This window comes from Balearica regulorum, chromosome 4 (genome assembly GCF_011004875.1).
Source record: "Balearica regulorum gibbericeps isolate bBalReg1 chromosome 4, bBalReg1.pri, whole genome shotgun sequence".
Lineage (NCBI taxonomy): Eukaryota > Metazoa > Chordata > Aves > Gruiformes > Gruidae > Balearica > Balearica regulorum.
Window position 1 is genome coordinate 17,382,276 of NC_046187.1, and position 24,881 is coordinate 17,407,156.

At 38.1% G+C, this 24,881-nt stretch overlaps 1 protein-coding gene across 2 annotated transcripts in view; it reads right to left on the minus strand.

The window, feature by feature from the left end:
- Positions 1 to 24,881, minus strand: part of LRBA (LPS responsive beige-like anchor protein) — a 419,285-nt gene that overhangs the window by 362,144 nt on the left and 32,260 nt on the right. For both annotated transcript variants that reach the window (XM_075751281.1, XM_075751280.1), the window contains exons 3-11: positions 11,132 to 11,363; positions 10,894 to 10,994; positions 8,626 to 8,721; positions 4,439 to 4,560; positions 4,208 to 4,334; positions 2,835 to 2,954; positions 2,377 to 2,523; positions 1,320 to 1,517; positions 507 to 640 (exon numbers count right to left, since the gene is read on the minus strand). In XM_075751281.1, coding sequence (XP_075607396.1) covers positions 507 to 640; positions 1,320 to 1,517; positions 2,377 to 2,523; positions 2,835 to 2,954; positions 4,208 to 4,334; positions 4,439 to 4,560; positions 8,626 to 8,721; positions 10,894 to 10,994; positions 11,132 to 11,363 — 1,277 coding nt within the window. The remainder of the gene's footprint in view (positions 1 to 506; positions 641 to 1,319; positions 1,518 to 2,376; positions 2,524 to 2,834; positions 2,955 to 4,207; positions 4,335 to 4,438; positions 4,561 to 8,625; positions 8,722 to 10,893; positions 10,995 to 11,131; positions 11,364 to 24,881) is intronic.

Here is a 24,881-nt window from a genome sequence, read left to right on the forward strand (position 1 = left end):
AGAAGCTCCATCAGTTTCTGTGCCTGGATGTTCAGAAGTTGGACTGAGTTGAAACCAAGCTGAAACCATAGGAAAAGCCTGGCAGTAACACTGAATAACAGCATCTTACAAAAAGTCTGAAAGTAAAAAAAAAAAAAAAAAAAAACCAAAAAAGCCTCCAAGGAATGACTTCATGTAGCTGAAAAATTCAACCTTCCTGGAGTTTCTCTTGAAGCTTTACCCAGTGGATTTTCTCCATGACAGGAATAAGCTCAAGAGAATTGTCTGTAATTCTGTTACATAAAAAAATTGTGAACTAGAAATGTGTACATTTTGATTCTGTGTGAACTTTCATAGAAAATTTGGCACAAATAAACACTTCACTTGGAAGTTCTGCCTGTAACAAGGCCACCTTTTTGTTGTTAGATATAATTCATTGTTGCACTATGCCACTTAATAAAGCAAGAGGTAATTTCCTTTACTTAAAAAGAAACAAAGACCAGAACACAGTAAGTACACACACTCACCAAACAGTTGTGTCCACGCGGTCCGATGAATATTGCCTATAGTCTAACTGTGCAAAGAGAGGGAAAAGTACCTGCACCCCTCCAATGGAATGCAGGGCACTTTGGATAGAATGCGTTAAGACTGCTTTCACATCCTGACAAGGAAGAATTAAGAAATATTGAAATCTCCTTCAGAAACTGTTAAAAAGTTGTTAGAAATAGTTTGAAATTTCTTCAATATAAAAATTGTATTATAACCAAATAAAAATAAACAGCAATAAATACAAACTGGCTGCCACAGCCACACTAAATGCTCAGTCTGGCTAACCCACTGCTTTAGATACAGTCTACAGTGTAGGTCCTCAGATGAATATACAGGAGGTGGCTTGCAAACTCTAAAACAAGTCTTTAGTTATAGAGAAACTCTAGAACAGAATGCATGAAAAGCTGCTGACAAATTAAAAGATTAAGGCATTCAAAGCCTAGGGAAGAAAAGGGTATCATATCAACAAGGCAAAGGACGGGAGATAGGGAGTACCTGTAGGGGAGTGAACTTATGTCAGAAATGAGGAAGAAGGATTTTTTTGACAAGCTAACACAGTCTTTGTAATACTGACATTTTTTAGGTTGCAACTTCAATAAAATAAACTTTTTTCTTGAATTCTTGTGCATCCGCATTAATTCAAGAAACAGAGGAGGTAGCAGCGGGGACAACCCAAAAAATCCAACTTATCAGCAGTTCCCTATCTTGTCCAAATCCCTATAAAACTTGATTTTTAGGTTTTCAAACAGAAATCATTTGTATCGTCCAAATCTATGAAAACGTTCCAATACCTGCAGCATGAGGGCATGTGGTGAATGAACAAAAATAGAAGGGTTATCCTTAGGGGATGACTCTAGACACAGCTGTGCATCTGTAGCCCTTGGATTGTACATAAAAGCAATAGCACTGGATAGTTTGCCATCATATAGCAACAATTTGTGATGTTCATCAAGGAAGAGATCACTTTCTGCCTTGAATTTGAATGTTCCCTGGATTGGGGAGCAGGGTTGGGGAAGGAAAAAAGAAAAAAAAATTAGATTACAGACACTGAGAATATGGTTCAGAACACAACTATTGCCAAAAAATGACTAAAACATTGCTTCTTCAATCTAGCAATATCTCGGAAGGAAGGAGTCTCAAAAATATCAACCCAAAGTCAATTTTAAAGAGTTAGAACTGCAGAATTATTATTTTTTTTGACCCCTGAAGAATGACATTGCCAAAATGGTGGGTAATGTACAAGAAACACATTAGCTAGCAAACAGAATGACAGTCAGCAATGTTCACTCAGAAGGAACTAATAATTGAGGAGCAGATAGAATAGGAACCATCATTTTAGCGTATGTTTGTACAGCTGCTAGGGAATAAGTCTTCAATTAGTGCCCCTCAGGCTATGACAAAACAAATAATAAATCACTGCAACAAAACTAATCCTCAGCACTAACTTCACACATTAAAAAAAACCTGACTAGCACAATATAAAGCTACATTTCTAAAACAAATACTTCATACTTGATCTGAAGTTTTCAGTCTCAATGAAAAAGTGAACCTAGCCGGAGACAACAGCAGTGTTCTCCCTCTCCCAACCACCACCATGGAAATTTTGAGAAGTAAACAGGAACACAAATTTATTTTATATAAGAAATTAAATAATTTAATTAATGCTTGTTTGTATTTTCTGAGACAATACATAGGCTTATAGAAGCCACATGGAAGAGTTTAATAAAAAGATCACATAGTAAAAACATTTTTAGAGTAACATACAGGTGTCATAACATTCTTAAAACCCACCATAAAGAGTCTTATCAGAATTACACTTTGGAAACTTTACAGTCAATTCTAAGATACCTTATATCCCAGACCAAGCTGGTAAATGGCAAAGATCTGAGCAGCATTGAGCGCCTCACTAAAAAGGTAAACGGACGTCATTTGCCCACAAAACACTCGATTGGCATCTGCTGTTTCTGAAGAACCCAGGAAACATTTGTCAAATGTCTGAAAATTAAACAGAACCCAGTAACAGAGTTTAATCTACACTACACAAGCAAATTATGCAAAGGATGTACATATTATCTGGGAATATTATTTTTACATAAACAGGCATTTGAGAGTCCAGCAGAAAACAAATTTTAAGTTCTGAGATGTATAAAAGCAGAATCTACTCCTCTAGCAAACTTATTAATTTTATTTCAACATTTTAAAAAAAATCATTAAAATGGCAGAGGTTTATTAATAAAATGGCAAAGGATATCTATTTAATCCATAAGATGATCAATTATAGATATTAGTATACAGGAATTACTTACATCACTGGTGTTGACAAACCATGTTATTTCTCCATAAGATGCCAGCTCCCCATTCACATAACATCGAAGTTCACTATTCTTCCAGCGGTTATAGATGTGTACTATAGTAACCATATACCACTAAACAATAAGAAAACAAGTGATACAATTCTATAGACACTTAAAGTAGCTTAAGCATTAAAGTGGGTATAGTAGAATAAATTCAACTATTTATGTGAATTAAATTAAGATTGAAAGATGTATTTTAAGTCAAAAAGATTAAGTCATTGGTGAGTTTTCTTGCATAGCTATGTCAAAGGATAACATGCCATTTTTTTCCACAAAAAGTAGACACAGAAGCTTTAAAGGTATTTACGGCACAGATCTCAAAAAATCTTTATGGCAATACTGAACCAAATTTACACTGAAACCACTGTGTAAATAAGTTTTAAGTTTGGTTACTCTTAGCATGATGGACTACTGCAAATGTCATTCCAAAGAGCAAGAATGGCTCCAGACTAAAGACTTTCAAAGGCTGTGCATGTCAAATTATCACAAACAGAATCCATATTTACAGCAAGAGATTACTGATAAGAAATTCCTGAGGAGGCCTGTTCTCCCACAAAATGTTAACACCAGTTGCTTCAGAAACATTAGTAGAACACCTAATTGAAAACCAAAACATTTTCAACATAGCATAATACTATTGAATAGGCAAGCAAGCCTTCAACATCAATAATAAAACTCATATTTTAATTCTTACGTTTAAAAAGATACGTAGAATAAAACACCAAATGCAAAGAGACTATTTTCTGGACAACCTGAATGAACATAAAGTATAGCATTCTTTCATGAATGAATCTGTTGTTCTCCCACATGAAAGAACACCAAACTCCTATTAATGGTCCTAGCTCAATTAGGAAAATGAAAAGTGGGTTAGAAATCATGTTTTCTTAAAATAACATTGCATTTGTCCACATCGAGTAAATAATGACATAAAGGGGAGCCTTAGTAAAACCCTTTAGGAAAAGGAAAAGAGAATGTTTGGAGGTGGGAGAAAACTGTGTTTAACTGTGTATAAACAGAGAAAGAAAAAAATCACAAGCCTTTTAACTTTCAAGCTGTGTATATGTACTGCAAGTTCTCAGACAACTCACATAAGCCTCACAAATTCATAAAACTTCTGGTAAACTGCATTTTCTAGCTCTTTCTTATACATTTCATACGTACAATTAAAAAGAAAGAAGAATTCAGAACACAAATTTGTTTTGCTCATTGCAGTGTAACTGTTCTTATACAGAAAGATGAGCCTAATCAATAGCTACAACACTCCCTCTAGGCTACATTTTTAAATTCATGAAACCTGTTTGAAAGATTTTATTATTTTTACTCACCTTTTGTGGCTTGAAATCAAATTTTACACAATGCTGGAAACCTTTTCCCTTTGATTTTATGGACGTTACAATCAAGCAGCCTCCAACAAAGTGGGCAGAATAACCAAGTCCTTTGTTTGTTCGAAAACTAACAAATTAGAACAAAATCAGCACATACACAGATGGAAGCAGAAATCATTGAACAATTAATAGAAACTGAACATCAGAAATATGGGTTTACATAATACTCACCAATATAAGTAAGGCTTATCCTTATCCACACTGATATTATTTACAGGATCCATTCTTAGCCAAGTGTGGAAAGTAAACCCATTCTGGTACGGCCACTTGGCTATAGGAGGTAAGGCAATAGCCTAAAGAAAGCAAAAAGGTTATTCATGTAGAATGATCAACACCACAATAGTAAGAGTATGCAGCTTAAGATATACATTACAAATGTATACTGATATATAGATGCACATGAGAAATGCATACACTACAAATGTATACAGTTTCTCTATACTAAAAAAATCTGGCCTAACTTCTGTGCTTTTTGTACTCGATTGTTAAAATATTTAATTAATCTAAATTTTTAAAAACTGGTCTTTACATTTCAAAGAAGATTATTAATAGTAACCTTTCACTTCAAAAATTAAATTCTTTAGTGGAAGCCTTACAGCATAAAAACTCCTCAAAATGCAAATTTAAGTTGATTTGGTTTTGCGGTAACCTGACAGAATAATCAGATTTATAAACTTATTTCCACATAGTGTTGGTATCCAGGAAAAAAAAACTGATTATGATTCTCTTTTTGTGGCCAGCTTCTTTTCATATACACTTAGAATTCTTTTCTCTCTTGCAACTCATGTCTATGTATCCTTCCAGTTAGGATATGAAAGACTTATAAACTTCCTTAAAGGAAAGATAATACAATCTCCACCAGCCAAAATCTTCATATCAAACACTTTATGGTAGCTCAAAAGCTCTTAAGTCTGGTGGGGCCCTTCATTTCAAACAGTTGGGGTTTATGGTGTGGGGTTTTTTTTGTTTGGTTGGGGCTTTTTTAATATTACTATTAACTTTCTGCTGGTTTGCTGCACAGATTTGCAATACACACTTCAGCTAAGACTGCCATAACCTCTGATCCAAGATGCTGTCCAGATGATCGATACTAACGAACAAAAAACATCAAAGCATTTGAGTGTCGCCAGACGACTTATTATGCTCCTGTGCTCCATTCAGCTATCCCTGTCCAAACAAAACACTATAAATCCTTCTCTATACCAGCTAACTAATCAGTCTGCATGTATTTGAACTGTAGGTTCAACCAGGCTCAGTGCTGGGTGCTGCACTTGGGTCACAACAACCCCAGGCAACACTACAGGCTTGGGGAAGAGTGGATGGAAAGCTGCCTGGCAGAAAAAGACCTGGAGGTATTCATCAATAGCTGGCTGAATATGAGCCAGCAGTGTGCCCAGGTGGCCCAGAAGGCCACCAGCATTCTGGCTTGTCTCAGAAACAGTGTGGCCAGCAGGACTAGGGAAGTGATTGTCCCCCTGTACTCAGCACTGGTGAGGCCACCCCTCGAGTACTGTGTTCAGTTTTGGGGGCCTTACTACAAGACGGACATTGAGGTCCTGGAGTGTGTCCAAAGAAGGGCAACGAAGCTGGTGAAGGGTCTAGAGCACAAGTCTTATGAGGAGCGGCTGAGGGAACTGGGCTGGTTTAGCCTCTACAACTACCTGAAAAGAGGTTTTAGCCAGGTGGTGTTGGTCTCTTCTACCAAGTAACAAATGACAGGACAAGACAAAATGGCCTCAAGTTGCACCAAGGGAGGTTTAGATTGGTTGTTAGGGAAAATTTCTTCACTGAAAGGGTTATCAATCATTGGAACAGGCTGCCCAGGGAAGTGGTTCAGTCACCATCCCTGGAGGGATTTACAAGAGACATGTAGATGTGGCAACTTAGGGACATGGTTTAGTGGTGGACTTTGCAGTGCTAGGTTAACAGTTGCACTTGATCGTCTTAAAGGTCTCTTCCAACCAAAATGATTCCATTATTCTATTTAAGCCCAGCTTTTGGGAACTGGTAGCACTATCATTTGGTTTAACTTATAATGGATCATGGAGTAACCATATTAAATACTTAATTTCTAAGACTTTGTAATTTAAAAATACATAAGAATATTCACATTAAGGTTACTGAGGCATCGCAATATCACATATGGTTCAAGCATTCAACACAATTATAAGAAGTACAGAAACAGTACATGAATAGCAAAAAGGAACAAACCCATGTCTGTCTCTCGCCAAGTTCTGTTGCATGTGATAAACATGTAACTGCAGAAGCATTTTTCTAGTAGTCTGCATTTTTCAGTCCCAAGTTTTAACTCAAAAAAACCCCCCGAAATTATGTCATCAACTTGGTGAAATTTAATCTCAAGCCACCAAGGCAGAAAGGTAATGAGTTTATGTGAAGAAAACTGGAAAGAGTCATCTGAGAAATCTTCTTCAAATATTATTCTGAATTAAGCATGAAATTTTGAACATACTATGTCATCCTACGATTTTAGGAGCAAAAGTATTGATATACTTAAACTCCTACAGAAGATGCTGCACAACATTTTCCTATTTATTTTCAAATTCTTTTTCAAGTGAGCACCACAGAACTTAAAAATTAATCAGTCACCTGAACAATTACAAAAAGACTAATCATTGTTAAATTTAATCCTCTTTCAGTATTATTCAACCTATACATGTCTAGGATTCACGTTTTCTCAGAGAATTCTTATATGCCATGTATATTATTCACATCATCTGATCATTAAAAGAAGTAACAAATGGTGTAAGTATGGCCAATTCTAGTTGACTTTCTGTTGTCTCACTAGCAAATGTGTCTAGATATAAAGCTGTATTGGGTTTGCGTGGCAAGGTTTTGGTAGCAGGGGGACTACAGGGGTGGCTTCTGTGAGAAGCTGCTAGAAGCTTCCTCTGTGTCTGACAGAGCCAATGCCAGCCGGCTCCAAGGTGGACCCGCCGCGGGCCAAAGCTGAGCCAGTCAGAGATGGTGGTAGCGCCTCTGTGATAATATATTTAAAGAAGGGAAAAAAAACCCTGCTGCACAACAACAGATGAAAGAGAAGAGTGAGAATATGTGAGAGGAACAACTCTGCAGACACCAAGGTCAGTGCAGAAGGAGGGGGAGGAGGTGTTCCAGGCACTGATGCAGATTCCCCTGCAGCCCATGGTGAAGACCATGGTGACACAGGCTGTCTCCCTGCAGCCTATGCAGGAGGATAGGGATATGGTTGATATCCACCTGCAGCCCATGGAGGAGGATAGGGAACAGATATCCACCTGCAGCCCATGGAGGACCCCACACCAGAGCAGGTGGATGCCCAAAAGGAGGCTGTGACCTTGTAGGAAGCCCATACTGGAGCAGGCTCCTGGCAGGACCTGTGGCCCCACAGAGAGAGGAGCCCATGTCAGAGCAGTTTTGCTGGCAGGACTTGTGACCCCATGGGGGACCCACACTGGAGCAGTCTGTTCCTGAAGGTCTGCACCCCGTGGAAGGAACCCACGCTGGAGCAGGTTGTGAAGAAGTGCAGCCCATGGGAAGGACTCATATTGGAGATGCTCATTGAAGACTGTCTCCCATGGGAGGGACCCCACACTGGAGCAGGGGAAGAGTGTGAGGAGGAAGGAGCAGCAAAGACAATGTGTGAGGAACTGACCACAACCCCCACTCCCCATCCCCCTGTGCCGCTGGGGTGAGGAGGAAGAGAAATCAGGAGTAAAGTTGAGCCCAGGAAGAAGGGAGGGGTGGGAGGAGGTGTTTTAAAAATTGGTTTTATTTCTCATTACCCTTCTCTGATTTAATTGCTAATAAATTAAACTAATTCCCTCAAGTTGGGTCTGTTTTGCCCATGACAGTGATTGCTAAGTGATCTCCCTGTCCCTATCTCAACCCACAAGCCTTTAATTATATTTTCTCTCCCCTGTGCAGCAGAGGAGGGAAGCGATAGAGCAGCTTTGGTGGGCACCTGCCCTCCAGCCAGGGTCAACCCACCACAAAACCACTCTCACACATACTGGATACTAAACACAAGCACCATTCCCACAGAAACTTAAGAGTGAAAAGCAGGCAGATTCTCCCTGCAAAAAGACTTAACTAAAGCAATCTGGGGAAAAAAAAAAAAGCCTCATTTTTATCCGTTCTTTATGTAATAGTATTTGCCCTTCTATAGTGATAATGCACACTTATTACAAGCTTGATTTATTTAAGCATAATGTAGGTATCAGGTAGAGAAAAAAGATTTGATTAAAACTCTATGTCTATGACAATGACAGATGAAACAAAAGAACAGCACAAATGAAAATAAACAATGGACATAATGGAATAACAAATGAACAAACAAGAGACTTAAAATATCTACATACTGCAGCACTTTTTCCTGGAAAGTTGAAGAAGGCATCAGGTCCGTACTTCTGAGGCATGTGTTTTAACACAGACAGTAACTTCCCAGCGTGTGGTGGCTGACAAAGAGAATTATTACACTTGTAAATAAGTAACACACACCTATAGGAAAGAAAAGACTATACACACAAAAAATCTATTTCAACACATTTTAAAGCTTTGCACATGGTTGAGTAATACTCTGCTAAGATACACTTTGCACTTTCAATAAACAACATTAACAAAGAGTCATGGATACCTTCACACAATATGCAGTAGGTGCACTGAAACACAATCAATTGGATAACTAAGTTAAGAGCTTAAAAGGCCAGAGCCACTTTCACCCAGCATAAACTAAACTGACACCAAATGTGGGTTCATTCCCAGTGCTACCGTTTGCATAGATTTGCAGTGAGCTGAAGAAAATTAACTGATCCAGCTGAAAACTAATTTAGGAAAAACAAACGCAAACCACTTTTCAGTTACAGCAGTTCTGGATTGTGGCTGCACGAAACCTGTGCCCGCACAAGAGAGGTGGAGAATACCTAGCAAAAGGGAGAGGGTGGATCAGCAGACAGGACTATAGTCATATACTAAAGTTTCTTTGGTTACATATATCCCTTCATATAAGTACATCGAGAAAGATTCAACTCTCAAGGGCAGTTTGGAGCACCTAAACTGAGTACTAAGTGTGAATACTTAACAATTCCCCACCACTACCCTAATTCTGCATTGATTTTGTTGTAATACTCAGCAACTATAAACTCCAAATCAAGTATATGAGCTCACAACAACAGCTGTACAGCAAATACGATTTTGTGCATCTTCTTTTACCACTTCATAACTTCCCAGTAGACCTACTTTTAAACTACAATTTTACACTTCTGATCTTTTCCTGAAAGTGCCCCTTTTCCCCTCTTGTAAGCAGCCACCCTCTGAAAACTAAGCATTCCATGATCCATTACAAGGATTTCAAATGTACCAAAACTATAGTCAGATAAACAGTGCTTCATGAATCTGAATTAAAATTGAGGAGGAAACACTGAGAAATGCTTAGATGTATTCAGCACTATAGAATTCAACTAGGTAATCTGTGTTGTAGCCAAATACTTTGTATCTTTACAGCACTGCTGATTTTAAGATTTATGGAGTTGTGCAACTCCTTAGCAATGCAACTGTGGCATTTTTCTCTTCCTTTCCTCTATATTTAGTCTTTAATAAAGAAAGGAAATTAAATGCAAATAGCAGAGAGACAGGAAATGAAAAACTTAATGTCAGAGACAACTTTAATTCATCTATGGTTAAATATACTCTATATGTTCAATTATTAAGTTTAAACCTTTTATTAAGTTTAGAGTATTTTTATTTGTGCAAGTTAAGATCTCCAAAGCCATTTATTTCAAAGTCTTTTAAAATTTTCTATATTATTTGTGCTTAGTGCCTTTTATATTGAATACATTTTTTAAAAATTATTTGAAGTAGACAGAGACACTGTGCTACCTTTTCACTACACTAGGAAGAGTATTTAGAGATAACAGGAGCTGAATTAAAATTCAAAGTAGGAAAAGCGATTGTCAAAATAGTTCCCAATTCCACCAAAACAGTAATTTTGTGTTAAAGAAAACTTTACATAGTGGCCTCCACAACATACACATTTTTACTTTAGGGAAGGAGGTTCCAACAGTAGAAGGAGACCCTCTTCTCCCTTTCTAGTTCACATAGGAACAGGAGAAAACATGATAAGATTTTTCAACTGGAACTTATTTCCTTCATTTCAATTTCTGCCAGAAATTCTCACTTCCCAAACTAGATAATTTTTTTCATCTTCAGGTAAAGAAGAGCAATGTGAAAACAGGAACACACTGAAGGGCATAAGTAGACAATTTTTATTGATCTGTCTCTTTTGTCTTAAAAAAAAATTTTAATCCTTTTTCTTTCAATTTCACATAACTGGAATTACAAAAACAATAACACGTGCATAAAAACACTTGTTTAAGAGTCACCATATTACTCCCAGGTGTTCAAAAAGACCAATCCAGTCCACAGATTCAGGAGGAAATTTAATTTCATCACTATCCTACTCTCTGTATTTTAATTGCTTGCAAGTAAAAAGATTCATTGATATAAAACCGGAAAGCATCCTGCATTTCTTGGTACATTAAAAGGTTATCAAAGAGCCTTTTAACTTGTGAACATTAGGAAAAATATAAACAATATTACAAAAATGCTTTCAGTTTTGTGTTTTCTTTTACCCATCTCCCTTTTTCTCCTTGAAGCTTGCTGAAGAATAACTTGAGCTCTCGAACTGTCAAGTTATAGCTAGCCAACACACCCAGCATATCCACTAAGAGATCTGAAAAGGAAAATAACAGCAATATAATTGCTTAACAAAATGCAATGTCAAATTTCTATCATTTAATTAACAAACGTTTCCATGAGATTTGACAGAAAAGGAATACAGTTTGAGTCATACACTGGGTGAAACTGTACCTGCAATCATGTTGTCAGCTTTATCAATTCTCTTGAGCACTTGCTCAACGAGGCCTACTTCTGTGCATGCTTGGAGATTACGTATACTTTTCTTCAAAATTGCTGTAAACATGCTCCACATCTCAGCTTGGCAGGTGATGTCACACTTGTCCAGCAAGTCTACCATGCAAGTGATGCCCTCTCCTTCTTGGATGATAAAGTTCATTTCCAAGTCAAACTGGCCCCCAACAAGCTTTCAGACAAAAGATAAACCAAACAAAAAACTTAAGATAATTGTATCAAAGTACCATTCCACGTTTAAAGTTATTCATTTTGTAAGATGAAAGCTATCAAAGACAGGCTAAAAAACCATCATGAGGCCAATATCAATACCTCAAGTCTTATTCTTCCACCAAGTCAGCTAAGATACCTTCAATGGCCCAAGTGGCCCTACAGCTTTCCTTCTTGTACTTAACACTCCTCAAATAAGAAGGCAATTCTAGCCTAAAGGAGCTGATGCACACCAGAAGTATTGCCACTTACAAACACTTAAGAGTCAATCCTGAGATACTGAATAAAGCTGGTTAAGTATTAACTGCCAGTTTCATTAGTAGCCACAGGTACTAAAAGGAAGCAAAGGCTTGCTGCATTTGCATGAATGTCAAACAGGAGCACTGTTTGAAGCCTTTGACCATGCTTTGGCTAAGGCATTTAAATCCTGTAATATTTCAAGTCTCCTAGATGCACGCTTTGTTTGAACATACACTAAGTACCCACATATGCACATGCCAAGGAGGTGGAGGGGAGAAGGAAATAACCTACTTCATTCTCATTTGTGAACTCAATCAAATAAGAATTCCAGTTGAAGTAAAGATGGATTGTACCAAAATAACTCCTCTACCCCAAATTCCTCTCTCTCCACTTTTTAAACTTCTCTTGGACTTTAGAACTTTATTAAACTTAATGCTTGCCAAAACACTTGTTATATACCAGCATACAAATAGGAACTCATATAGCATTGACTCAAATGATCAAAATGGACTCATGATCAAAAGTATTTCAGCTCACTCTCACTTTTACAGGTTTGTCTAATAAAAGATATTATTTCTGTTCTACATGGTGTTCCTTTCACACGCTTTGACCATTAACAGCTTCAGTACTGTCACTTGCTAAAGTCATGCCATGTCAAAACTGCCCCAAAATACATATACTAACTTGCTTCCATATTAGCTCCGACAGCTTCTCTCAGCTAGTCAGGATTCTGAAGATAAACTTACTCAATGGAACAGAATATACGCTCTTCATTAACTACAGGAATTACCATACATTTTCCTCAAGTGTCTAAATCTTGTCACTTTGAAGAAGCAATCTTTGGTCTTCTGGGCATAAATCAGTAATGCCAAACACCACAAGAAGCAGAGAAAGTTACTGCTTTTATGACAGAATAGACAATGTCTCATAGCAACAATTTCTAAAGAGTAATTTATACTTTTCCATTTTCTCCCCTCTTGGTCATGAAAAATAATTACGCAATTTACTATCAGATGCTTCCTTAATATCTAGCAAAACCGCAGGAACTGAATGGGGAGACTTGAATTATATTCCCAGCTTCTCTATATCAACTCACGCTGTCAACTCAAACAAATCTATCAAGTCATTATCATTCTCCAAGCCTCAGTTTTCCTATTCCAGAAGATGGAGCAGAGGCCTACCTCAAGAAAGCTCTGTAAGGTAGAATTCAAGTGAGAACGCTGAGCAGAATGGATTAACACAGAATTATCACAAAACAAATGCAAAAATAAAGAACACCCTCCTTTAAAAAAAAAAACACCAAACTTTGAACAAAACATTTGAAAATGTTAAATATATTACCAATGTTACACTTTCTTTTACATTAAATTTATCATCTTCTGAGGTATTCCTCAAGAAGCCACTCTGTCTCACCTCAAGGTAAGAAACAAAGAAAACACTGTATTCCAAGTACAGACAGAACAGCTGAAGGTTAAATTCTAGCCACAAAACACCTGCTAATTCATAACAAGAAATTCACGTCTTTATGCATTTGGTTTTAACTATCAGCCAACCATCAATTACCACACCAAAACCATATACGGCAACTAGAGGTGACCTTACCTTCACCCTATAGTCTACTACACCAATCTTTCATTTTTGGCTAGATACACTATTATCAGTAACCACCCATCCAGGAAGCTGTCAAATTAGGTTTCCAATCTAATCTGCAAACATAAGCATTTCAGCAAGTACATTCTAGAAATAATATGCTACGGTAGAAATAATTACCATTTTAACATTTCCTTTAAGGGAAGTGAGGACAAAAAAAATTGACAGAGAAAGCAATATACCAAAGGCACATGGCACTTGATGTACTATATGTATGCATACCCATTAGATACACATAAGTACACACACACACACACACCCCCCAGTATTTCATATTAACCCTTTCTAATGGTGATTTGAAACTGATCAACCTTCAAAACACAAATTTGTTTCCAATGACAGGGATCATAATCCAGGTCCATGCATTGGCTAGTTATTATCTGAGCTGCAGTAATGGCTGTGCACAGCAAAATGTAATCTTCCCAAATGTCACAGTAAGTTATGAATATCTGAGCAGCTTAATGCACCTTACTAGCCATGAAGTGTGAGAATGTAATCTTATTACCTTTTTTATGGTTGTATTTTTTTGAATAATGTAGCCTTTGAACTGATGTATAGTCTTTCCTTGCACTTTAGCATGATTTGGTCTCCTATGTCGCACAGTACATTTTTCAAAATTCTCCAATTCAACGTATTTTAAGTCCTATGCTGAGCTGCATAAACAATCTTTATAGCAACCCACAGGGTGGCATAACGTTTTCTTTCTTCGGCACGTAAGTATAAGCTTACAGGAATGGTTTTAAAGTGCAATATTCAAAGTATTCAAATACATCCTCACAAATTTTACATTTTGCCAGTTATATTTACCTTCAAAAAATATATAAACTAAACCAATAGCTCTAGCTTTTTGGTAAAATGTTTCTCCATTTAGCTGATTGAGAAGAGGGACAATACTTTACAGCAATTTTTAAATACACACTCACAGACCATGAATTTTTTCCCTTAGAGAACTAAAATGATGAGAAGTCAACATAATAGCACTAATTTTAAGTATAAAATAGCACTACATCACTTCCAAATAGAAACAAAAAGCCAATTTAAACACAAAACCTCTCTTTGCAATGAGACTTTCATCTAACATAAACTGGGAGAAGCACTCCAAGATATAAAAGAGATGGCACACTCTTTGGGTGAGCAACTACCAAACTACAGTATGCAGAAAATAGCTCAGAAGAAACACAGTCAAGCTCTGCTTTCCTGAAAGACCATGATCTAATTTAAAGTCATTTCTCCCAGTGGCAGACATAAAATATTTCAAAAGCTTGTAAGAAAATGTATGAATGAACTATAATAGAAAAAAATATGTCAAGTCCAAGACCATAATCAGGATTTCTCCTGGAAAAGTCAAATCGGCTGTACTTGGGAGAACTATAGGGCTGGATCTCTGCAGTTTTACCTCAAACCTCTAAAAGAGGCTGTACTTCTACAGAGCTTCCTCATTCTTCTGGTTCCTAGATAACCTACACATCAAGACAAAAGTATTTGTTTTGTTCCCTAAAGCCAGGATGAAAGAACTATTAACCGAGCAAACTGTGACCTCCCTTTTCCTCAAGATGTTGATTTTGTAATCTCAGAATTGTTTCTTTAGTATGTCCAAAACAACAAGTATGGACAATGCCTATCCAAGGGAAAATGCCTATCCAATGAAGAAAAAAAAATGCAATGTAGTCAAATAGGCCAGTTCTATCTCTGTGGAAATTTTAAAAGTTTATGCTTAATAAGAACCTGCAAAGCTGTGTGTATAAAGCTGATAACTGCCCAAAGTCTTCTCTTCATAAGGATTTATCACAAGATAAACATCAAGAAAAATGTGCTGAAGCTAAACCAGTTGCCTTTTCAACGATTAAAGGTTTGATATATACCCTGTATTTTACCTCTATTCACAAAATAGCTATGTTAGCCAAAATGGTCCTGTTCTTGCCTCAATTTTGCATCATGGCCCTTGACTCAAGGTTAAAAAAAACGAAGAAAACAAACCACCAAACAAAAAACCCCGTGCTTTTCAACCCTCAATGATAAGACCTGAATGCAGCTTCTGGAGAACACAAACACAAAAAAGATGGATTCATTTTAGTCATTATGCTGAGTAACAATAAATATTATATTCTTTGCCTACATATACTCTTATCTTCCACCAAAGTAATAACCCATATCCTGGACTCCATCCCTTTTCACGTATTCAGAAACTCAGAATGATTGTATTGATTGTCAAAAATATGTGCCAACGATTTGGGAAATATAACAACTAAAAATCTCTTTAGGGCAAGGATCTCATAGGATCATGAATGATCCCAAGCCATTCAAATCCCCTGAGGACACACAATGAACAGTAAAAGTCAACACCATGGTACACATCCTGGGTGGGATAAAAAGATGGTTCTGGTTTGGAAAGGCCTCTACAGACCAGAAGAGGAAAAAGGTAAGGAAAAAGAATAACTCAAACATACTAATTTGCAGCAATCTATTTGCCGCCCCTCACCCCCCACTTCTCCATGCAGTCTTTTCTATCACCAACACAACACATGTAGGTGAAAACATATTAAAATTGAGTCCTAAAAGGAAATTTGGTAGGAAAGCCTGTTGATAGTCTCGATAAGTATATCGATTAGTGACATTAGCATGAATGTCAAGTCAGTGAAATTGTGACAAACAGGGCTCAGGCCCAGAGAGGTTGTAGGGAGGCAAGAAAGGGATAGGAAAAGCCTCAATGTCAACCTTTTTTTTCTTCAATATATTGCCAGAATATCAACCATAATGCAACCAGGAAAACTAAACAAAGCACAAAGAACTGTGGGAAGACCCACTTATGAAAGGCAAGGTCATAACCTTCCAGCAAGACACAGATGATTTAAAGCCATTTGCTACCTTAGCAGTAGCTCAAAGTTTAAAACTAACATGAGACCATGAATATGCAAGTGACCAGTGACTCTTTCACAGAAGGAAAGCTTCTGTTTCAGCTTCTTCCATAACCATTCTCTTTAACCTTGCTCCAACTTTGGACTTGCTTTCTTCCATGTTCAGAAAAATAAACAAACAAAAAAACCCCAAAAAATTCAAAGAGCAAACAGGCATTTCTTGAACAGAAAACCACATATTTTTCCTCCTGATATCTCAGGCTGAAGTCACCAGTTTCCCCTCTATCCAACACTACTCAACAGTTACACTACCAAAAAAAAAAACCTAATGGTATTCATCTCCACCACTTTCTAAGGGAAAAAGGATGGTAAGAAAGAAATAAAGAAAAAAAGAGAGTACACCTTAATTAGCTGCTTTCTCACCTGTTGCCCCATTCCTAACAAAGTCTACACCTTCATTTACCTGGCATGTAAGAAAGGTCCATTTTAATCCAGGCATATCAATAGTGGCACTGCACAGCATTGCACCCACTTTAACCTTGATGCTTTCATATGATTCTGTTCAACAGTGTTATTAACTATGATCAAAACTGGATTATTCAGGAAAAATCATTCCCATTGCATCCCTTTGTAGTGATGTAACATGAATGTTCTGTATTAAAATAAAATTTCTTCAAGTCTGTCTCTCATTTGGAAAACTGCTTAAAAGTAAATTTAAGAGACACCTACAAGGTGTTAAGAGTCTACTACTGCCACCTAATGTTGTATTTGAAACTGTTAGCCCAGCATTACACATTTTTAATATAGTGTCTCAGCACAGTATAATTCTTTTCCTCCCCAAACAGCTTTTTATCAGCAGCTTATACCTTGTGCTCTGTCACAACAAAGAAGAAAGCTGCATCTCCAGGAAATAAGACTGGATAAGATTTCAAATTAGCAGAAAAGTTTACATTCAAGTACTGGTTTATATAAAACCAGAGGTTTTTCAACTTTGCAATTGCTAACTACAGAATGCATAAAATTTAGCCAATTTACACAGGAAAGAGTAGAAAATATCTCCTATCCCATTAATCTGAGACATAACACAGTTCATTAGAACTTTTCTTTAAAAATGCGCTGAGCTATGTCTATATATACACATTAAAATTATTCTCTCAGCCAAAATAACAAATGTAAAAAAGCAAAACACTTGTCCAGTTAGGTAAAATACATCCAAAGAATCCTTATGGTGGTGACATTTACCTATGGGATTCTCCTTCCCAACAAAGGGGGAAAGGAGAAAAAAAAAAGTTTTAAAAGATAATTATGCTGTAATCAATGATGCTGTATTTACCCTAGCTAATAAACAAGTATTCTCACTCTGCTTGCAAGCATTTTTATGTCAAATTAGTTCACTAACACAATTAGTTCAGTTTGTAGTATGCAGCTGAAGCCCCAGTGCAAGCAGAGGAATGCAAGGAAGAATTAGCTCTATACAATGTTTTTTAACATGGGGGCAGGGGGAGCGGAACTATGAATTTCAAATTTTATACACTTCGGGTTTTAATCTATTTTACAAAAAAGCTTCTAGAATTTTTTTTTTTTAAAGGATGTACCAAAAAATTAAATTCAATCTCTATCTTATGAAGGGAACAATCCAAGTTTTAAGCAAAATTATTAGCAAAGTTAAGTTTTATGCTAAAAAAAAAAATCCTACATTTATTTTATTAGTTTGGTATCCCTTCAAAAAATTACCTCAGTACAAACAGGTCAAATTAAAATCAAATACCATATTCGAACTCAAAACAGTTACAGCACTCCAGACCATCATGCACAGTGCTTCTGCCTTCCCTTCTGGAAATTCAACAGCAGATTCCAAACACTGAAGACACAGACAAGTCCAATATTAGGAATTTTACCCTCCTCCCAATCTTTACTGACCCATCAACAGGTGGGACAGCTGATATAAAAAGAAGGATTGCCAAGAACATGACAAAACACGAGTATTTGGGGCCAGGGATCCACACTCTGACACAGACCAAACAGTGGATATACCCAGCAAACCTGCAGGCCGTTGGACAAGTTCAGAGAAGAAAACAGGAGACAGTATAAAAACAATTCTCCACCAGCTTTTGTCCAAAGCACAACACTGAGCATAGAGGCATTTTGCTCCTGAGGAGGTTGTGAGACTTTATCAGCTTTATTTCAAATCCCTGAGGAAACAAAGGCCTACACCAAGTTGATTTTTTTGCAAATCAAACAATTTCAAGACAAAGTTTCAACACACTCCAAATAGTGGCTAAAGGCATATTTACAAAACCTGGCAGGTTTCCAAGCTTGGCCTATGTTATAGATCTCAACAGATATTAACATAGATACAGATTATATCTAAATCCATCTGAAATTCGCATCTTTCCAGTATCTGTATTAATAGCATTAAATTCTGCTTTTGTTTTAATTAACTTTTTTCAGTGTACCTTAACCTCTGATACTGTGTAAGACATAGAAGAAAGATACAACTCCAAGAGATGGTTTAATAATATGCAAATTTGTAGCTCCATACAGGAAATGAAATATCCTAAATCTTTACATCACATCAGTTTCATATGTGCACTGAAAGCAAATAAATCATTTAAACCATGATACAGAGAACCTTTTTAAATTTGCATTTACCTACAGTAAATACTGCCATGTTCTTTAATAGCTTGCTAGTGCAATCTTAGCAAACTAATGATTTATGGGTTTGACATTTTAAAAATCAGAAACCTGTCATTTTATGACATTCAGTAGAAAGTCAGCTCAAGTTACATTACTCTGAATTTAAACTCAAGTATATGAAACACACATAGCAAAGCACTGTACCATACTGTCCATTTCATTATCCCGGCATCTTCTCTTCCTGACTACACTTCTAAAAGTTATCTAACATTTTTATTTGAATTTACAAGAATATTAAAAATATATTTTTTCAGAATCCAGACACATGTAACTTCATCGAGCACAGAACTTTTGTCAAGTCTGGAAATACAACCCATCAGCAAACCTAAACAATTTGCTATACGCTGAGAGAAACAGATTAACCATACCTCAGTCACCAAGCCGCACAGGTCTGCATCCTGTCCTATATTAATCCTTCCCCTCAAGCAAGGGGCCCAAAAGACAACATTTCTAATATCGTATGAATCAAAAATAAGTCCAGAGTGGGGAACAAACCATACAGCCATGATAACTTTACAGAGAATGCCCTGCTTGCGCCTACTTTGATCAGTCAGGACATTCACACTGTATGCCACAGGCAGAAGTAAATTCATTCTGCCCATAGGCCATATTGAGGAGGAGAGGGAACAAAACACCACAACTATACAACACTGACACCACGCCTAAGCAAATATAACCTCAGTTATATATACCTATACTTAAAAATAAGGGCCCCCACAGAAGTTAGACAAGTAGGTTAAAATGAGCAAAGTAGATTGACTCCCACTGCCAGAGAACAGTCTTCTCTTGCAATGACTAGCAGAAAAAAAAAATCTCAAGTCTAATAATGCATTTGGATACTCCTAAAAAAAACACTTACCTAAAACAATTTGCCCAGGCTTTCTTCTCATTAAATTATTTTTTCTAACCTGCTTAGTATTCAGCATTTGAAAAACTAATGACTAGCTTTTTATTTTTAATTACTTAAATGTAAAAGATTACCAAAGATATGTTTTCCTTCAACCAAAATGGTGTGCAAAGACAGTAATAATTCAATAAGAAAGCATTTTAAGATGCTTCCTTTAAACATTTAGTTTTACTAATGACTCAATTAATTATTGAATTTATTTCAATTTGACAGGGAAATTACAGGGGTAGTAAACCCCTTCCAATTATAAAGAAGTACAAACAATTATTCTTATGTATACCACATATAGTGAACAGGAATACTTCTAAAACTATATATACCCACAACAGGTTATTAATGTACAATATAATTTATTTGACCTTCGGAAAATTGTAGCTTCCTAAGCTAAGAAAACTAGGAAAAAAGTAAAGTAAATAATTCTCAAGTCTCCCAGTGCATCAAAAGTGAGGTACGTGCACCCCAGGGGGTGTGCAAGACAATCCTCTGGAGTGCGGAAAGAAAATATTTTTTGTATCATTACTAAATACTAAAAACTATTTTAGTTTTTTATCTCACCCTTTTTAATTTCCATTTTTTTGTATGGTTTATAATGTACATAATATACTAATACAGCAGTGCATGTATATAATTTATAAATAGTTATACATTTATTTATAATGTCCTGGTTTCAGCTGAGAGGGTTCATTTTCTCCACAGTGGCTAGTATGGGGCTATGTTTTGGATTTGTGCTGGAAACAGTGTTGATAATATAGAGATGTTTTTGTTCTATGGACCTGTTGTTGTTGAGCAGTGCTTACACAGGGCCAAGGCCTTTTCTGCTTCTTGCACCACCCTGCCAGTGGGATGGCTGGGCATGCATGAGGAGTTGGGAGGGGACACAGACAGGACAGGTGACCCAAACTAGCCAAAGGGGGTATTCCATACCACGTGACATCATGCTCAGCATAAAAGGGGGGCTAGCCGGGGAGGGGCAGCAGCTCCAGGACGCGTGGCTCGGGGACAGTCCAGTTTCAGGACAGGTCTGAGCACGCAGTCTGAGTTGTATGGTCCTTGGGTGAGAAACTGCATTGTGTATCACCAGTTTTGTATACTCTGTTAGGTACTGTTTTGTTTTGTCTTCCCCTCTCCCTTTGCTATCCCAGTAAACTGTCCTTATACTAACCCACCAGGTCTTGCCTTTTCCTTCCCATTCTCCTCCCCATCCCACTGCGGGGGGTGGTGGGGGGTGGTGGTGAGTGAGTGGCTGCGTGGTGCTCAGCTGCCGGCTGGGGCTAAACCACGACAGGGGTCCATGCTCAAAATTTTTTAACCGATGGGATGTGCAGTCAAAAAGGTTTAAAGACCACTTAGATGCTAGAGAACAGACAATATATCCCAATATTTTCCCACAGAAACAATATATCTGTCTGGTATTTTACAGCAGATTGGGGGTGAAGGGAAGGAAGCCACCACTCTACAGAATCTGAGTTTGCATCCTGCAACTCTTATTCAAGCAATCCTTCACATAACTTTATAACTTTTGATTTAAATTGGATATCCTTATTAATACTTGCAAAGTACATTATTAAAAACTGTGTAACAATAGAATTCTAGGAGCAAAACAAGGTTATGAGTTTATTCTAGGAAACATGTTTGAAAGTGTTTTGCCAGCCCGTACAGACTAGGGGATAACAGCTACAACTAAGGGAGAAAGGTGAAAGGAACACAGGAAATCACAGAAGAGGAACAAAACAGAACACGTTCTGAACATGGAACTGTATAAGAATAGCAAAGAATAACCAAACAAGAGGAATAAAATGAAGCTCAAAAAGCCAAGAAAGAACACAAGATGAAGTAACCAGGTTACTTATAAATCTCTGGTAGGATTTATCAGATTTAGCAACTGTAATGTTAAGTATTTCATCTCACGTTGAAAGTCGCAGCCCTCATATGGCACATGCTAATAGCAAATGTGTGCCAGCTCCTCAACTGCCATCACATTTCATAGCTCAGCAGATTAATTGCAGAGAATTTCAGCACAACTAAAGGCACCACGCTACACATTCCAACAGAAACCAAGAACCAGCACATCTGTTTCTGTCATTTCTGACACTGCCTCGATCCAGAACATCTGGAAAACGCCACACTTGCCTTCTCAGAATTGGCAGAGATTGCTGCCACAGCTAAAAGGACAGACAGTTAATAGTTTGAATGTAAGAAATACTAAATGACATGCTACGGGTAATGTAACACTCCACTTTCCCTGTTGCCATTTTTTTAATTTTCTGTAGCTGTGATCAACATGGTAGAACCTGCAGATGATCCTAGCTAGAATAGAAGGGTGCCCAGAATAAACAACACTCCTTCATTTATTCTTAACAAGAACTGACTTTTTTTTTTTTCCTTCAGATTCTACCTGACATCCCCCTCCAAATATGCCACTACATTGTTTAGAGTTTAAAAAAAAAATATTACTGGAAATCAATGTAATAAGTGTATTGAAATAACAAGTATCTTAAAGAAGGAAAACACAAGACAAGTGGTATATCAAAAGGATTAAGAGATCATAGAATTACAGATTGGTTTGGGGTGAAAGGGACCTTAAAGATCATCTAGTTCCAACCCCCTTGCCATGGGCAGCAACACCCTCCACTAGACCATGTTGCCCAAAGCCCCATCCAACCTGGCCTTCAACACTTCCAGGGAGGAGGCATCCACACTTTCTCTGGGCAACCTGTTCCAGTGTCTCACCACACTCCCAGCAAGGAATTTCTGCCTTACATCTAATCGAAATCTACCCTCTTTCAGTTTAAAGCCATTATCCCTTGGCCTATCACTACACTACCCGAGAGTGTCCCTCCTCATCTTTCCTGCAGGCCCCTTCAGGTTCTGCAAGGCTGCTAGAAGGTCTCCCCAGAGCCTTCCCTTCTCCAGGATGAACAACCCCAACTCTCTCAGCCTGGCTTCATAGCAGAGGTGCTCCGGTCCTCCGATCATCTTTGTGGCCCTACTCTGGACGCACTCCAACAGCTCCACGTCCTTCTTATGTCGGGGGCCCCAGAACTGGACACAGAACTCCAGGTAGGGTCTCACGAGAGCACAGTAGAGGGGCAGAATCACCTCCATCAACCTGCTGGTCACGCTTCTTTTGATGCAATCCAGGATACAGTTGGCTTTCTAGGCTGCAAGCGCGCATTGCCAGCTCATGCTGAGCTTTTCATCCACCAACACCCCTAAGTCCTTCTCCTCAGGGCTGCTCTCAATCCATTCTCCACCCAGCCTGTAGTTGTGCTTGGGATTGCCCTGATCCATGTCCAGGACACTGCACTTGGCCTTGTTGAACTACATGTGGTTCACACTGGCCCACCTCTCAAGCCTGCCAAGGTCCCTCTGGATGGCATCCCTTCCCTCTAGAGTAGCAACCACACCACACAGCTTGGTGTTGTCAGCAAACTTGCTGAAGGTGCACTCACTCCCACTGTCCACGTCACCAGTCCCAATACTGACTCCTGAAGAACACCACTTGTCACTGATTTCCACTTGGACATCAAGCCGTGGACCACAACTCTGAGTGCGACCATCCAGCCAATTCCTTTTCCACAGAGTGGTCCATCCGTAAATCCATGTCTCTCCAATTTAGAGACAAGGATGTCATGCAGGACACTGTCAAATGCTTTGCACAAGTCCAGGTAGATGACATCAGTTGCCCTTCCCTCATCCACCAACACTGTAACCCCAACGCAGAAGGCCACCATGTTTGTCAGGCACGGTTTGCCCTTACTGAAGCCATGTTGGCTGTCACCAATCACCTCCTTATTTTCCATGTGCCTGAGCACAGTTTCCAGGAGGATCTGCTCTATGATCTTGCTGGGTACAGAGGTGAGACTGACCAGCTTGTAGTTCCCCAGGTCTTCCTTTTTTTCCCGTTTTTAAAATTGGGGGTTATATTTCCCCTTTTCCAGTCAGTGGGAACTTTACCAGACCACCTTGACTTCTCAGATAGGATGGAGAGCAGCTTAGGAACTTCATCTGCTAGTTCTCTCATGACCTGCGGATGCATCTCATCAGGTTCCATGGACTCGTGCACCTTTGGGTTCCTTAGATGGTCTCAAACCTGATCATCTCCTACAGTGGGTGGTTATTCATTGTCCCAGTCTCTGCCTTTGCCTTCTGTGACTTGAGATTCATTTTCTTACCAAACAGCAAATCAGTAATAATTGACTGAGCTCAAAGAACCACTACCAGTACTGATGCTCAATTCCTCTTTTCGATCTAAGCCATGTACACACACAAGAAGTCTAGCCAGCACATCAATATTGCTCTACAGGGGCAAGAGCAAAGGCAGTCATCAAAATCACTGCAGTCAAAACTATGTTCAGATTGCCTCCATCTGCCTAGGCTTTTATAACAGCAAGACTGCCATTGTTAAACTGATGATTTCTACTAACTACACAGAAGAAAAAGGTGTCTTTGTGATAACAGATACATCAGTAAAGCCTTCACAACTAGCCCTTTTTTTCTTTTATTTCTTTCAATTCCCACAAAGGAATACTGAAAGCAAGGACAGAAGTGTGACTCTGCCACTTAATATTCATTACAAGTGGCTTACGTTTCCATGTTTGCAAAAACATTTTAAAGCTCTCCACCCCGATTTACCACAACATTGTTTTCTGTTTGGTTGGGGTTTTTTTCCCCCTAGTACAGAAGCTACTACTAATATTCTTCGGCTCTACCCTGCCTCGACTACCCTGCCTCGATTTGTCTCCATCCCTTTTCTCAGCATATAGGCAATGACTGAATGGAAATTGTCTCCAAGGAATAGTTACAACAGTAAAGGAGAGGAGAAAAAAAAAAATCCAACAAGACAAAGACTACTAGTGTTGAATGTTACCACTGTCACCTACAGAAATACCCTCCTGTTTATAATATCCCTACTCTTCTCCTGGTAAGTGCTTCTCCTAATAAATTCCAGTTCTCTTGATCACCCTGTATGACAACTCTTCTTCCCCTTGGCTTTTTCTATTTCCATAGAAAACAACATAATTCTGACTTAGCTATACGACATCTGCCTATACATTTAACTAAACGGCTCTGCTCATCCAGTTCACACCATAGTTTCCCAATTCCTCTGGGAGATCCACGTCCTACATAG